This window comes from Drosophila santomea, chromosome 4, assembly GCF_016746245.2.
Source record: "Drosophila santomea strain STO CAGO 1482 chromosome 4, Prin_Dsan_1.1, whole genome shotgun sequence".
Lineage (NCBI taxonomy): Eukaryota > Metazoa > Arthropoda > Insecta > Diptera > Drosophilidae > Drosophila > Drosophila santomea.
Window position 1 is genome coordinate 1,158,652 of NC_053020.2, and position 15,868 is coordinate 1,174,519.

The window sequence follows — 15,868 nt, forward strand, 5'->3', positions numbered from 1 at the left end:
ACAGATTTTGGCGGTTTGTAGGCGTTATAGTGGGCGTGGCAGAAAGTTTTTTGGCAAATCGATAGAAATTTACAAGATTAATACAAAAATGAAAAAATATCAAAACATTTTTCAAAAGTGTGGGCGTAGCAGCTTTGGGCGGTTTGTGGGCGTGAGAGTGGGCGTGGCAAAAAGTGTTTTTATAAATCGATAGAAAATTACAAGACTAATACAAAAATGAAAAAATATCAAAACATTTTTCAAAACTGTGAGCGTGGCAGTTTTGGGCGGTTTGTGGGCGTGGCAACATGAATCGACAAACTTGCGCTGCGTCTATGTCTCTGGAGTCTGTATGCTTAATCTCAACTTTCTAGCTTTTGTAGTTCCTGAGATCACAGCGTTCATACGGACGGACAGACGGACATGGTCATATCGACTAGCCTATTGGTCCTGATCAAGAATATATATATTTTATTTGGTCGGAAACGCTTCCTTCTTCCTGTTACATACTTTTCAACGAATCTAGTATACCCTTTTACTCTCTCGATTTCCCAAAGCTGCCACGCCCACACTTTTGTAAAATGTTTTGATATTTTTTTAATTTTTTTGTTAGTAATGTAAATTTCTATCGATCTTCAGAAAAACTTTTTGCCACGCTCACTCTAACGCCCACAAACCGCCAAAAAAATGTCAGTGTTGAAGAGCCTCCATCGGACTTTCACTAGCTGAGTAACGAGTATCAGATAGTCGGGGAACTCGACTATAGCGTTCTTTCTTACTTTCCTTTAAAAAACACCTCTTAACCAGGTAAAAATAAGATAGTCTATGATGTCCATGCTAGGATATCTTTTTTCTTATTTTAATTTATTTTCCGAATACATAAGGTAAAAGGTAGTGGACTATGGTGGTTACTTTGTGGGACAGGCTTAACACCCTGAAAGTCCTAAAGTAGGACGCATTCGCTTAAATGCCAAAGTATTTAATTTGATTTAGGTGCACCTTAAGAGTAAGGCTGCTAAGAATAAGTTCGAGGTCTCTGGATCTATTAAAGCTAGAAAGTTAAGGATGCGATTCTAACCCCCAATTCAAAACCACTAATCCTTTTTTAACACGTATTTTTTGTATGAGGTTACCCTAACACCTTTTTAGGGGCATGAAACCAATAAAAATATACAAGAAGTAAAAAAACAAACTTTTTTTTTTATTTTTTGGTTTTAGACAAAACTCGTTTGACAAGCATAGAAAGCATTTGTCTTTTCTATAATTTTCCATTGATTTTTCGAAGTTTATGGCAGCTATAATATTTAGTCGTTCGATTATTATTGAATAAACGAATTATATATTGTCAAAAAACTGGTTATCAGTTATTTTTAGATATATAAAATGGGCAATAAGTAAAATGAGCACTCAATTTAATGTTCTGATGTCATGCGCTTCGTTAAAGCCTGAACTCGTTGTGCATTGCAGCTTTTACATAGAACGTGATCATCCAGGGGATAACATCCGCGGCCCTCAGCTTCAGATGACAGTAAAAGCCCGCAGTCCTATTACATGAAATGAAGGGGATATTTTTTGATAATCAAATTTTTTTTTGTTTACCTCGCACTTATAACATTCTAGGTGAAAACTTCGATCTAGGGCCACTACCCTGATCGTTTCTTCTTGTCCTGGAAATGGCATAATTGGTTGCTTGCAGACACAACAGCGAGGGGCAAATTTTCTATGAATACAAATAAAGTAGTCAATCGCCATTGTAATAAGTTACGTAACTTACTTATGAAAATCTGTTATGCAATAGTTTTGATTAGTAGCATCAACTGTAAATAATAGCCCATCTAAGCTTTTTCCACATACGACACATGTAAAACATTGCGGATGATATGGTTTTCCAGTAGCTCTAAGAATTCTCTCTAAAATAGGTTTCATGCAAACAGAGCATTTTTCCAGTGTTTGTAAATAATCATATTCGCAATAAGGTTTGCCGTCTAGTGCATAGAATGGTTTTCCCTGTAAGTTAATTTGGCAATCCGTACATGTGAAGCAAGATATATGGTATATTTGATCCATTGCTGTACATCCACTACTTTCTCCAAGCACACGTGAATTGCATTTGACACACCTACCTGCATAAAAATACACATTTTAATGGAATTTATTTTATTAAATTAACTTACCGTAGTTTTCTAATTCTTGAACTGGATCGTTGGTTATTGAAATGTAGTTTTTTAGACCTTCTTTATCATTTCTATGAACAGTGCTCCCTTTATAAAATTTAGTTCTAGCGTTACCATGTATGTATAGTGTTTGGTTCGCTTCGATCGAATTTAAAATATTTAATTTGTTGGAAATGCTTGGAGTATTATCATTGACGTATGAATTATACATATTACAACTTTCACGAGAAAACATATCTGCAGAGGGTCGTGGGTTTATGGGTTCATATATTGAATCATATGTTGAAGAGCTCTGTAAATTACAAAATATTAAGTATTACATAAATTAATATTATTACACAATACAAACAAATATATGGATATTATAATCGTTACTTGTGGAGGGGATAAAAGATTCGATGAAAAGTATGTAACAGGATACGTTTTCGATAGTAAAAAAATATATTTTCTTGCTGAGAACATCAGCCCAGTCGATTTGCTCTGCCCATTCCAGCCTACATTTTTTATATTTCTGTATTATATTTATCTTGCTATTGTTAACGCCTACCCTAACGCCCAACACTGTTACGTCCACAATTTTGACAAGAGAGAACGCTATAGTCGAGTTCCCCGACTGTCTGATACCCGTTACTTAGCTAGTGAAAGTGCGAAGGAGAGTCATCAACACTGACAATTTTTGGCGGTTTGTGGGCGTTAGAGTGGGGATGAACATTTACAAGACCAATATCATTTTTAAAAGTGCGGGCGTGGCAGCTTTGGGCGGTTTGTGTTACAAGACCAATACAAAAATGAAAAAATATCAAAACATTTTTGAAAAGTGATAGAAATTTACAAGACTAATACAAATTTGAAAAAAAAAACAAAACATTTCTTAAAAGTGTGGGCGTGGCAGTTTTGGGCGGTTTGGGGGGTTAGAGTGGGCGTGGCAAAATAAATCGACAAACTTGCGTTGCGTCTATGTCTCTGGAGTCTGTATGCTAATCTCAACTTTCTAGCTTTTGTAGTTCCTGAGATCTCGACGTTCATACGGACAGACAGACGGACATGGTCTTATAGATCCAGATCAAGAATTTAATACTTTATATGGTCGGAAACGCTTCCTTCTGCCTGTTACATACTTTTCAACGAATCTAGTATACCCTTTTACTCTACGAGTAACGGGTATAAAAACTGTTTAAAATTTCAATTTAAAAACAAAAAAATAAAAACACACATTTTAAAACAAGAGAGAATGTTATTATAGCCGAGTTCGCCGACTATCAAATACCCGTTCCTCAGCTAGAGGAAGTGCGAATGAGAAATTTCAACATTTTCTGGAACATCGGTAGAAATTGGGAATAAAAAAATAATATGATGAAAAAACATTTAAATTTTCTTGGCCAATCGGTAGAAACTTTAAAGGCTAATAAAAAAATTTTAAAATATGTAAACATTTTTCAAAAGTGTGGGCGTGGCAGTTTAAAAGGGTGAATTAAAAACGGGTGAATTAAAAAAGGGTGTATTAAAAAGGGTGAATCCCTTCATCTACGAGTACGCAGCCAGAATAAGCATGATGAGCCTTAACTTTTACAATTCTCAAGATCGCAAAAGAAGCCTCTTTTATTAAATGAAACAGTTTACCTTTTGGTCTACCTGTTTTTAGAAAATGGATATTTTAGCGGATAAACGGATATCTTCTTGTGCAAAATCTTTGTTTGGAGTTTCTAAATAAATATGGTTCTGATCCGACCATTAGATCCATCACATTTTAAATTGGATCTATGTAGTCTACTTGCGCACCTTACTCTCGGTGCGTGATGCTCGTTTGTCAAGCAGTGAGTGCCGTCAATAGTTTTCCCCTTCTATTATAGGATATACAATTTATTAAATTCAGAATTATGAGTTATTTTTATAAAAATCGGAAGACTGTCTATTAACGGTGATATAATCTAAAAATCTATAAAACAAATGGGTTGGAATTCATTACTGAGGACGGCGTAGTTCGTAGTGACGAAGGCCGTCAAAAGGGTGTGCTAAGGTGACTACTATATTTACACAAAGAAAAGGACCAAATTATTTTCCAAATATCATTTCAATATAAGTTACATATAAACTGTTTTATGTAAAAGACGCGATCTTCACTTGTTTTTTACTTTGTAAAGAGGCGATTGTTTAATAATAACACTGTGTTGCAAAATTAGATTTTTATTTAAATACATTGATAGGCCCAACAAATTTGGTTGAATTTGATGCACGTAGATGCAGGCGTTCAAAAACACTTTTTTTTTGTGCCATCTAAATAGATGGATAGATGAATAAAGTACACATAAATGTGAAAATGGTTTTTGTTTAGCTTATTGATTTTCATTTACATGACAAAATGGATTACATCCTACTTTCAAATACCTATAGGAAGTTAAATAAAAGTTCATTGGAAAAACTATGTCCTAACTGCGAGCTAAACCATCCAAATTCTTCTTGCTGTAGCACTTGTTTTACCACACTTTGTACTGAAGCCATTAGAGAAGAAATCAGAAGTACGTTAATCGATAGAATTTTGCGGTATTTCGTTTATTATGCGGAGCCGCCTCTTACATATAACTAGACACCTAATAATTTCGTTTAAAAGGTTAATTTGGCAGAAACATGCTGTAAAATAATACATTTAAGATATTTTTACCTTGCTAATGGGATCATGCTGCAACGAATATTGGTTTGCATATATTTGCAAAGAAGGATTCGATGTCTGGTCATTTTGCAAATAATCAATTGGTTTGTTAAATTCCGAAGTGGCGCGCCGAAGCTCGCTGTATGAAGAGCTCACAGCGCTCTCTGGACTAGGAGGTGGCGGTAAGTCATCTATTTCGTTGTTTGAAATAAAGTTAGTGCAGACGGATATCATCTTTTGAGTTGAGCTATGAGACAAGCTCACTGCTTTCACATCTAAATTGTATTACAATTAATATTATACATTCTTTATAAAAGCTTTACATACACATACCGGCTTCATGAACATTTGCATATTTATTTGCAGCAATCGGAGTTTCCTCTGTTAATAGTTCTGATCTATTTTCACTTTTGTGTTCAGAATCTAAATTACAATATATTAAGCTTTTGCTTAAAGTCTTTGAAAGTGGCTCTGAAAAGCTGTTGAAAGATTGTGTTGGTTTAGCTGGTACTCCCAAAAGACCCTTTTTTTCCATTTGAAGTTTGTGGTAAGCCAGGGCTTCTAATTGCTGTTCCAGTATTGCTGGATTATCCAAAGTTGATTTTCTGTTTATTTCAGTATCAGCAACTCCAAATTCAGAGGTAAGGTATTTTCTAAAAGGAATATGCACACTTATTGTTTTCTCGACTCCAATCAGAGGTTGTGAGTAAAGTGGTTCCCGCGAACACGAAACCTTTCGGCTTGATGGAACCTGCAATAAATAAAATTTATTTTACTCAGTTTATAAAAAAAAACCTTATATTTTCAAACAAAAAAAGATGCAAAAGTCAAGTTACATAGTGGAAGTGCAAACGAGAAATTTTAAAATTTTCAGGAATATTAAGGAAAATAATAATATAAAAATATCAAAACATTTTTTAAAAGTGTGCCAGTTTTGGGAGACTTGTGGTCGTGGCAACATTGTTCTTCAATCTCTGGAGTCTGCATGCCTAATCTCTTTTTGCCTTTATAGTTCCTGAGATCTCGACATACACTTGCGAAAAAAATAATAGCACCACCATAGCGTATTTGGTTCACGATCAAAAAAATTGATTGGTTGACGCACCGTTATTACGAAATACCTATTTTTCAAATACATCTGCTTTTTTTGCCTATCCGAATATGAACAAATTTTACTGTATGAGCCATACCTTTGTTTTAAACAAGGTCGAAAATGAGGCGAAAAAAAATAGCCTTACTATCTATTTTTTAAAATATTTAATACTTGTCGGAGGTTTGTTTTGGTAAAAACACATGCTTATAAAGCTTAAAATTTGTATTCCTATTTCCAACATTATTTTAGAAACGTTTTTTTTTTTTTTTAATCCTTTTTATTCCTCTCGGGAACTTAGGGCTTCTACGAAAGCTTTCCATCTAAAGCCGTTTTATGTTTAAACTTTTCGTATTAGTTTCAGTAATCGTTGCACGTTTTTTCGACCGATCTGGTGATTGGCCAGATGCGGCTATTTTTTTTTTTTTTAAACGTACCTTACAAAAAATATTAAAATCGGAGATGAAGCACATGGCATTGCACTTCAGATAAACGTGACATAATCAAAAAACTAATTTCTGAAGAATTATCATAATTAAATATTGGTCGAGTCCTTCAATGTTCGAATAAAATGATAAACAATGCAATCACCTACAACGAGAAGCCCGAAACACGTAGGAGAAAACAATCCCTGGGCACCCATCACATCAAAAGGCTATTGTGCGAGAGCAAGAAGGATTCAAAGCTGCTACCGAACTGGAAAAGGATCTCAACATATCCGCAACAGTGCAAACAGTTCACACATGTCTAAGAAAACAAAGTACCTCTTTTAAATGGAAGACACATACCCAAGCTCATTTCAATTGGACATGCGGGAAACAGGAACAGGAAAAACATTTTATGGTCAGATGAGAGCAAGGTTGTTATTTTTGGTGGCAATGGATCTCGATCGTATGTAAATAGCCCTAAGAACGCCACATTACACAGTAGAAAGAATTGACGGTGATGCTACTATGCCGAATACGATATTCCGCTATAATGCGTCTTCTAACAAGACTATGACCCCAAGTACCAGCAGAAGAGCCAAGGATTGGTTCCAAAATAAATCTGTTCCTGTTTTGGAGTGGCCTGCACAGTCCCCAGACCGTAATCCCATGGAAAATCCCTGGTTGGAAAAAAACAGTTGTAGCTTTTAAGCCAGCTAACAACGAATACCTTTGGGATGCAATTAAAGAGTCCTGGAGCAAAACATCCCTAAAATGGTTGATTCCATGCCAAAACTTTGCGCACCTGTTATTGGTAATAAGGGACACACTATCAAACATTAAATTAGTGGGATGGGTGTAGTTTTAATATGCAAACATTTCTTATTAGTAAATTTAAGCATTTTTAATTAAGTCGTGCTATTTTATTTTCCGCCTAATTTTGTCGGTTTTAAGATAAAATAAATAAAACAGTTGTAGTTCTTTTTTATTTCATAGTAAGTGAATTGTTTACCCTTTCTAAAAAGGTACTTCAAAAGTAATTGTGGGTAGGGGACTTTTATTGGGCAAGTGGTGCTATTTTATTTTTCGCAGCTGTACATACGGACGGACAAATAAACGATCCTAGGATATATAAAAGATTAGGCATGCAGATTCGAAGGACAGATGCTGTGTAGGTTAGCCACGAAGCGCACATAACTACTACACCAGCAGTTTTGAAAAATTTGTACTTTATTATTTGTTTTTCCAATTTTTATTAATACTCTACAACTTTGGCCACGCCATCTCTAGCACCCCACGCCCACACCATTTTTGGTGTTATCGCACTAGGTATCTGATAGTCAAGGATCTCGACTATCGCATTCTCTCCTATTTTTGATTTTTGTCATGGAAATGGTACTCTTATATGGTCGTTCATAGTCCACCAAATCTATAATAAACATTTGTACATACATAGATATGTTATTAAGAATAAGAATGAGTCGTCTTTTAGACCAATATAAAAATACCCGCAAGAACGGTACAATAACGGGTTTTTAGAGTTGAAGACTCAAGGACTCAGGAATACCATAATGTAAATTGAGTATACTAAGATATGTACCTGAGGCATTTCAGCATATTTTGTCGGCAGCTTAGGAGGTATATCCGATCTCCTGTATACAGATTCATTTTGCTTTTGACTTATCTTGCCGACTAACTCTGCCACTTTTCCATGTCCCATACATACAGGCGGTGAGCTTTTTAATATTTCGTCTTTTGAAAGCGACATCTCTCTAATTTGCTGGGCCACTGACTCCATAGAATTTTAATACAAATTAAGTTTTCCTAAAACAAAAAGGAAATACATGGATTTAAGTTAAACCTAAAACATGGAAATAGTCGTTCTTTTTTAATTAAATATGTTGACTATTACTAATGAAACTACACAAACATCATACAGGTGTTCGTCTAAAAATTGGTTTGTTTTGAACGTGCATTCACGTACTTTTTAACGTACGTTAATAAGCAATTATTTTTGTAATATTATTGACCTTTCAATACTACAAAACTATCGTTTATCGAATTTATAAAGGGCAGCAATGTGACCTTCACTTGAGACCTCAAATATCGTATAAGACGCCCCGGCCTGTATTAAAATGTACTAAATTTGTAATACTCACTTCGCACAGTCGCTATATCTCTAAAGCAAATGAGGGCTTAGACACCCTCACGAGAGATATCGAAAATAAAGGAGAAAAGTGTTTAGTTTGGGTTACTGCGTTTCTTATTTACAACCAAAGGAATGAATGGGTTGGACAATTATCAAAAATAAACAACGTAATAACCAACAAGAAAGAAAAAAAAATATGAAACGAATATAAACGAATAACTGCTTAATGAAAATACAATGCGTTTTAGCAAAACGCAAGACGCAGCCCAAGTGTAAACAGGCCGCAACATTTACAAAAGCACATGACCAACGAAAAGTAAAAAAGGCAAGGAATAAGCAAATGTTCAGTTATTTTAAATACCAAATTTGCTAATAAAAACCAGATCTCCATGATTTAGAGTTCAGATTAGTTTACAGGTCGAAAAACTAGTTCCTCTGGTTAATTTTATTGGTGTCTATTGTTTTTATTGTGACCCTCTTGTTGAGAGTACACCCATATAGTATGTAGGACGACCATATTGTTTAAAGGGTCTTTTAAAAATGTATAAATTTTTTCTAATAGTTAAGTTTGCATGGCTAAAATCTTTGTGATGTATCTATCTTACGATAGACGTAAGAATTTCTCAAAACAATGGGCGTGACTGCTTTTCGCGGTTTGAAGCCTTAGAGTGTGGGTCACGAAAATGTTTTTGGTACAACAAATTTGGCAAAAGAAATGCTAAAATAAAAAAAAATTGTTAAGTGTGGGCTTGGCCAAAAGAAGGAGTTAGTGTGGAAGTGGCAAGTACCGGAAGCCAACTTGCGTTGCGTCTGTCTCTGGACTCTAAATGCTTAATCTAAACTATTCAAAATTATGGAGGTCTCTGTTTGGGCGTTAGATTGGTCGTTTTAATCGGTTGAAAAAAACCCAAAATAGCTACCGATATGCTTGATACCCCAATTCTCTTAAATATTCAAAAGAATATTTATTCGTAGAATAATGAAAGTAAGAAGCGTGTCATTTACAACCGCCAGTTGGGTTTAGGCATCATCATGGGAGCCTAGAGCAACCGCTTTGAGGTGTTTGGCACATCATGAATGCCTTTAAACATAAAGGCCCTTTAAATACAGTGCTGCTGTTTATCTTGATGGTAAGGACGCTTTTAATGGCGGCATGATAGATTACTTTATAAGTTGAAATCCCTACTCCCGACTGGCCAATTTTTTGTTTAATAAAATCATATAATTAAATTTGGGGTTCGTGCTGGCGGTACTCAGGGAAGTGTCCTGGGTCCCGAGTTATATACCCTGTTCACTTCACTTTTAATGAACCCGGGAGACTTCTGTAAACCTGCGCAGACGACATTGCCTTCCTCGCGAACTCATCCTGTCGAATCGAAGCGTCAAGAACCAAGAGTTTCTGGAGTCGTTCAGAAAGGGGCCAAACAAATGGATCATTTCTATAAATGGAGGGGAATGGGGGGGAACTACCTTTAGAGGCTACAAAAAGACCTTTGTATGGAAATGAAGGCATTTCTTTTTAAATTCATAAATCCATATAATCCATATTTAGAGTGACGCCTAAGATAATAAAAAAGCTATGTTTATAAAAGTGAAAATTGTAATTAAAAAAAATGTTTAAGGATCTTGTAATAAATATCTCCGTTGACATTGTAAATTGTGCTCTTTAAAACGAATGAAAGGTGATGTGAAACGATTCAGTAGTTTTTTTAATTACCTCTTACACAATTTTTAAAAACATAGTTTCGAGAAAACGGCGCTTAAAATTGCGATCAAGGAAAGACGGCAATAAAAAAATTAATTTATTAAGTCAAGGGTAGTTTTCCCTTAAGGGAGGGCACCGTCGCATCCTGACAGAAAGACGAAATGTCTCTTGAGTTCAAGAGCGTCAGTTGTTTCTTAGAAGCAAATGTAGACGAACTCGTTGATGCGCGCAGCCTTACAAAATCGATAAACTATGGAAGAACCGATAGACTACAACACCCCAAATCCTGACGACCCGATATGTACATTGTATAATTTTGCAATTAGTTTATAATTTTGGGATAACAAACTTGGTTTTAAACGATGATTAATTCTTGTTTATCGTTTTACACTTTTTATGGGTATATATTTATTTCAGTCAGAATTGTGGAATGCAGTAAAAAAAACATTTGCGACCATATAAGGTATACGTCACAGTTCGTAATGGAATTCAAAATTAAAACCCGTAAACCTATTTAGAGTCTATAGAAGCTGCGCAACATTTCCTAGAAACAACTCATTAGTAGGAGACATCTAATTCTAAGAAACTAAGAAACTCCCAAGTGAGAAAAATGTATTAAGTCTTGTTTCTATTTCAGGTACAGTGACTTCACTGAATAATCGGACACGTATGTACTTTTATAAACTAAAGGGGGTCGTCTACCTTCGCGCTCAAATTTCGGGACTCTTATTCAAGGATGGTTTTATTCCTTAATTTTAAGAACGTTGAATATAACATGACACAAGCTTTTTTCAAAATTTGAAAATATCACAAAATGGCAGCGATTTGTAAAAAAAATTTCACTTTTTGACCATGTTTTCCAATCTAAAAAATACTATAAAAAATCGAAAATTGTGAATATGAATAGAATATCTTCTATAGTTTCGAAAAAATCTTGACGACCGTTTTGAAAAACACTACTTTTGTGAAATCGCGTTAAAAGATCGCTTCTGAGCGACGTAAATACATGGCCATGTTTGAGGATCGATATTTCGTAAACCAGTATGCTTTCCATCGAATCCTTCACAGGGCATGTTTTTAGTTATGTCTTCATTAAATTTATTTAAAAAAAAATCGATTTTTGCAAACCGGGAAGGTAGATGACCCCCTTAACAAAACAGGATACATTAATAACCCCGTTACTTGTAGAGTAAAAGGGTATACTAGATTCGTTGAAAAGTATGTAACAAGCAGAAGGAAGCGTTTCCAACCATATGAAGTATATATATTCTTGATCAGGATCGATAGCCGAGTCGATATGGCTATGTCCGTCTGTCTGCCCGTCTTTCCACCTGGACACACAGGCGTATGTATGAACGTTGAGATCTGAGGAACTATAAAAGCTAGAAAGGTGACAGCATGCAGACTCAAGAGACATAGACGCCCCGCAAGTTTGTTGATTCACGTTGCGACGCCCACAAACCGACCAAAGCTGCCACGCCCACTCTTTTACAAAATATTTTGATATTTTTTCATTTTTATTACTATTTCAAATATCTCTCGACTAGCCAAATAAGTTTTTACACGCCCACTCTAGCGCCCATAAACCGACAAAAACTGTCAGTGCTAAAGTCTCTCTTTCGACTATAGCGTTCCATCTTGTTTATTTTTTTTTGGTTTTACTATCCGTCCGTAATACATTTGATTCCCACGGAAGAATTGCTTGAATAAGTTTTTTTTACTTTGGAAAGGCGGTTATATAACAGTAAATGAGCTCAGAAGTTTGATTTAATAAATAATAAAAGGTACCATTTGCCGATGGGAGTACATTTTTATTTACATGAATTATTTACATGTATGACGTAAAATACGATGGCTTCAGCTGAGAAACTATACAATACAGTGTGTCACTTAAGTCTTGATACACCAGCTGATTTAAACTTAAAATCAGAACAACTTGATTATTTATTAACGTAAGAAAAAAAATTAATGGCGCGTTGTGTGACATTGTTAGCTTAACAATATAAAAAATACAAAACCAATTCGATTTTGTTTTTCTAAGAGCTACAAATAAACTATTTAACACGCATTTTTGGCACCTGAATAGTCAAGATACACCTCATAGTTCATTCATTAAAAATGCTGCGTATATTTTTCCCACAAAACGTTTAAAACTGTCACACCCACACTTTTGAAAAATATTAAGATTTTTTTTTGTCAATTTCCATCGTTATGCCAAAACTTGTTTTGCTGCGCCCATTCTAAAGCTAACAATCTTCTAAGCTCCCAGATCAGGAGTCATAACCATGTGCATTAGTCTTTTACTAAGTTATGTATATGAGGATGAATTCTGGTTAAGGTATTGATGTATGCTTAAATGGAAACTATTATATAATTATACCCGATACTTGTTGAGGCCCTATAAAGTATATAATATATTCCTGAACACGATAACTAGCAGAGTTGATGTCCTTCCTCTTTGGCGTAACTATACATACCCATTAAGTGCACATTATGGTCAAACGAGAAGAAACTAAAATTTATTTTCTTTAATTTTCAATTACCTCCAGAGTGTTATCGAAGTGTAACCGGATGACGGCTACATTTTTATTCCCATATATTTTTAGATAAATTGTATATAAATATAAAATATAAATATTAATAGAATTTAATAATGAAATGGGATTTCATACAAGATTTTACAGGATAAGCCAAAATAGATAACTATTATGAACTCAAATTTGGAATATCGATAGAAGCTTACAAGACTAATGAAAAAATTAAAAAATAACAAAACCTTTTTTCAAAAGTGTGGGCGTGGCAGCTTTAAGCGGTTTCTGGGCGTTAGAGTGGGCGTGGCAACACGGGTCAACAAACTTGCACTGCGTCTATGTCTCTGGATGGACATGCTGAATCCCAACTTTCTAGCTTTTATAGTTCCTGATATCTCGACGTTCATACAGACAGATGGGAAGACGGACATGGCCAGATCGACTCGGCTACTGAAACTGAGAGCTCTAGAGCCAGCAGCTCTCTTGTATGCATATACCGACAGCTGACCACTGTGTTGGTGCACACGTATGCTCATGCATTGTACAAATGACTTAATTGTCATTAGAGTGAATACTCTTGCGACGTGTGAAAAATATAAGAAAACAATGATTCTTCGGTGCTTAAGTCCGCACTTCGTGCTTCAAGAAATCAATTTTGCAATAAACAGTTTCCATATTTTTATTTATATTTATAGATATTAAGAATGAAATATTAATTTTTTAAATGTAATTTGTTTTTTGTTTGACATTTTTTGTTTTAATTACAGTAGTTATAATAATTTTCTTTGTATATGTTTTAATTATTTACCATAGTTATATAGTCAAATTACTAGGATGAAAGTGAACCATTTTCAGGATTTAAAATTCAAATGAGATTCAGATAAATTATTTTGTTATATTTTATTTTGATGTTTTTAAAAATTTTGGGTGGGAAAAAAAGCGCGCCAAGTTTTCTGTTTTGCTTTTTAATTTCTCTTAATCCGTTTGCTTAAAGCTTACTATACGCGTAGAGCAGAGATTTTTTGAAATTTTCGCTATATAACCGAAAACATATTCAATTGAAGTAGTTTAGCAGTAGCTGCTGTTTTATTTTGTTTTTTTTTGCCGCATGAATACTATTGTCCAAACCCCTTGTCCAAGCCGCTTTTTTTTTTTTGTTTTGGACGCCCGTTTTGTGGCTTGAAATGAAACAACTTTTTCTTATTTTTGGCGAAACTTTTGATTTGTTGTATTTAGGAAAAATATGTTGGAAAAAAATCGTATACTCGACGAACTTTACTATATTGTTGTTTTCCGAATTTTTGTAATTATTTTATTAGGCTTGTAAAACTTGTATTGAATTGTTAAAAATCTTCTTGCTATGCCCACCCTAACGCACACAAACCCCAACAGCTGCTGTGCCCACACTGTTAAAAATGTTTTAAATTATTTTTGTTTTGTTATATGTTGCCAATTTCTATCGTTTCGGCCACACATTTCTTACGCCAACTGTCACGACCACACGTTTAAAGCTTTTTTTCTTTTTGTTATTTCTCTTGCCAATATCTATCGGTATACCAAAAACATTTCGGCCACGTCCCTTATTTCGCCCAAAACCGTCACTCCCAAAGATTAGAAAAAATTGTTAATGGCTTTTAAGAATTTTTGTTTTAGCTTTTGTTCGCACTTGTACTAGCTGAGTAACGGGCATCTTATAGTCGAGAAACTTGACTTGAGTGTTCTGTTTTGTTAAACAATAAATTTTGTGAAGGCAGGAAAAAATATGCCTTTGTTGTTATTGAATAGGTCGACAACGCTATCTATCATGAATTTACCCAAACTTTACCTATAATTCTAGGACGTAGGGCACAATTTCGAAACGGATTTTGTTTTTAGAAAGTGTGGGCGCTGTAAATCTAGCTTTTTAGCCGTTAAGAATTGAATGGTTTTTATCACACAATCGTGACTGATTTTACATTCTTCCCTTCTAAACAGTAGTCTCGTCTCCTTCTTTCGCACCACACTCATAGTCACATCGTCGATTTCCGTTTACGGTGATTTACTAACCTAGAACAATACAGAAGTAACATTCTTTCGAACTGTAATTTTTTCTGTCCGATCACGCAGTGTGTCATTTTGCGTGCTTATCGAGCAGCGTTTTGCTTTCCAGCAACTTTTAATTAAAGATTAAAGTTTCTTATCAGTCGTTAACTGCAATTCATGAACGAACTTTCATATAAACATCTTTTATATGTTCGAAATTAAATGAATATGTACATCTGAATGTATGTAAATAAGTGTATGCACATTATAAAAACTTTATGCTTTGCCCATATGTGCAAAAGTACAAACATATATACATGCACATTTTATTGTGATTCGTAATGTTCACTCAACATTCAATTTCTCTTTATCTAACCATAATTCATAATTTCTTTAATGTATGAATTATTGTCCAGCTTAGTTTAATTATTTGCATAAATACCAGTTCGCTACTTTTATAATTACAATACAGCTTTGCAAATCTCCATATTTTCTGGACGCCGTTAGCAGGAAAGCATAATTTGGAATTTGTTTTTCACTTTATTAATCCATCACTTTTTAGTCTAGGCGAAAACGATGATCGCTCATACGTATAAGATTATTTAAACGGCGTCTCCCAATCTTTTAGGCACATTGCTAGAGAATTGATATATTGTATTTTATTATTTATTAAATTAAGAATATGCATTGTTTAAAAAAGGAGGAACTACTTTATTTGAAAGGGAAAGTGAACTGTGAAAGTGTAAAATTAAATGATTTATAATTGGGATAATAGGGCTGGTAGGAAAGCCAGGAGAGGCACCAGGCACCAAAAAAAAAATGTTTAGAAGCAGGCGTTTTCGACCCTTGTAAATTATATATATTCTTGATCAGAATTACTTGCCAAATCCATATAGCCCGTCTGCCTGTCCGTATGAACGCTATCTTGGGAACAATAAAAGCTTTAAAGTTGAGATAAGGCATGCAAAGTGTGCGCACACTTTTGAAAAATCTTTTGTTTTTGTTTTAAACTTTAATTTTTCAAAAAAGTTCTTGCCACGCCCACCCTTTGGAATTTTTTTTATTTTATTATTTTTCTGGTTAGTTTATAACGGTATGTCAAAAAATGTATCTGACAGTTAAGGAACTGGACTATAACGTTTTCTT

At 34.5% G+C, this 15,868-nt stretch overlaps 1 protein-coding gene across 2 annotated transcripts; it reads right to left on the reverse strand.

Moving 5' to 3' along the window:
- Positions 1-1,159: 1,159 nt before the first annotated feature.
- On the reverse strand, positions 1,160-8,400 carry LOC120454903 (leupaxin). 2 transcript variants are annotated; one of them, XM_039640575.2, is made up of 8 exons: positions 8,312-8,400; positions 7,916-8,139; positions 5,134-5,551; positions 4,813-5,075; positions 2,154-2,445; positions 1,754-2,102; positions 1,579-1,699; positions 1,160-1,523 (listed from the first exon to the last, which is right to left on the reverse strand). In XM_039640575.2, exons 2-8 carry the CDS (start codon positions 8,111-8,113, stop codon positions 1,392-1,394), a joined length of 1,773 nt encoding a protein of 590 aa, XP_039496509.1. In that variant the 5' UTR covers positions 8,114-8,139; positions 8,312-8,400; the 3' UTR covers positions 1,160-1,391. The 2 variants fall into 2 exon arrangements, with proteins under 2 accessions (XP_039496509.1, XP_039496510.1); XM_039640576.1 differs by lacking the exons at positions 1,160-1,523; positions 1,579-1,699 and having other exon boundaries at positions 1,827-2,098.
- Positions 8,401-15,868: the final 7,468 nt, after the last annotated feature.